Source organism: Echinops telfairi, unplaced genomic scaffold (genome assembly GCF_000313985.2).
Source record: "Echinops telfairi isolate 266 unplaced genomic scaffold, ASM31398v2 ScPeMD7_7417;HRSCAF=8455, whole genome shotgun sequence".
Classification (NCBI taxonomy): domain Eukaryota; kingdom Metazoa; phylum Chordata; class Mammalia; order Afrosoricida; family Tenrecidae; genus Echinops; species Echinops telfairi.
Window position 1 is genome coordinate 1,770,515 of NW_022111317.1, and position 1,302 is coordinate 1,771,816.

The following is a 1,302-nucleotide window of genomic DNA, read 5'->3' on the forward strand; positions in this document are numbered from 1 at the left end:
GCTTCTATAACAAAGGGTGACTCAGACCACCAAAACTTGTTCTCTCTCCACCCTAGAGGCCCAACTCCCTCTGAAGGCTCCAGGGGAGGGTCCTTCCTTGGTTCTCCCAGCTCCCGGTGGCCCCAGGCGCTCCTAGGCTGGTGGCCACATGCTTCCGATCTCAGCACACGCCCCTCTTCACTGCCCCCCACCCCCACCCCTGGTCTTCCCTCTGTGTCTTCTGTCTGGGTCTCTCTCCTTATAAAGACACTGGTCACTGGATGGGGGCTGGGCTCACAGGGTCGGCAGGGCCATGCTGCTGCTGCTGGCTTCCAGGGAGGACCCCTGCTGACCCCGTGGCTACATCTCTCCAGCCTCTGCTTGTCTGTATCTGTCTGCCCTCACTGCCTTCTTCCTGTGACTGTGCCTGTGCTTCTGCCTCCACACAGCGTCCCTCTGTCTGTCTGTCTGTCTGGTTTTCTTCCAAGACTACCAGCCATGTTGGACTTCAGGTCCACGCTGCTCCAGGATGGTCTTACCTCCTCACGCCTGCAGAGACTCTGTTTCCAAACGGGTGGCATGCACAGGGGTTGGGGCTTAGGGTTGATGGTGGGGACAGGTTCACCCCACCACCCACAGGAAGTGACGCTTGGAAAGCCAAATTAACCGTGTGGAGGGCTGCCTGACATGGCTGTGTGTGTGTGCATGCGTGTACAAACGTGGGCAGGGCTGCATGCGAGAGTGCAGGTGTGCAGGGGCATGTGGGTGGGTGATGTGTGTGAAAGCACAGGGGTGCGTGCTTTGTGCAGGTTACAGGCATTCATATGTGCAAAAGTGCAGATGTGGGTGCAGGGGTGTGAATATGGGTGCATGCGTGTGTTTGCTGGGGCGTAGGCGTGTGTGTGCATGAAAGGGTGCAGGGGTGCAGGTTTGGGGGCAGGGTGCATACACGTGTGCAGGGGTGCACACGCTGCAGGGCTGGGGTACCAGAACCCTATGGGCTGGGCAAGATGAGGCAGGAGGGAGGCACTGGGAGACCCTGGCCCCTCCCCGGCCCAGTCACCCTCTGGGGGCCGCCCTTCTGTCTGTGTCCGGATCCCAACCTGACGTCTCGCCCCGCAGGAGAGCTACAGCGCCGAGTGCGAGTTCGTGGAGCGCATGCACGAGCTCGGCTACAACACGTACGCCTCCCGCCTGTACCGCACGGTGCCCAGCGGGCCGGCGGCGCGGCGCCCGCCCGGCGCGGGCGAGAGACTATGGTACGTGTCCGTCAACGGCAAGGGCCGGCCCATCCATCATCCATCCATCCATCCATCCATCCAT

At 61.4% G+C, this 1,302-nt stretch overlaps 1 protein-coding gene across 1 annotated transcript in view; it reads left to right on the forward strand.

The window, feature by feature from the left end:
• The window catches only part of FGF3 (fibroblast growth factor 3), a gene marked incomplete at its 5' end in the record, with an annotated part of 10,347 nt that overhangs the window by 7,065 nt on the left and 1,980 nt on the right, over nt 1-1,302 (forward strand). Inside the window, one exon of the mRNA XM_013007466.1 lies at nt 1,102-1,265. Coding sequence (XP_012862920.1) covers nt 1,102-1,265 — 164 coding nt within the window. The remainder of the gene's footprint in view (nt 1-1,101; nt 1,266-1,302) is intronic.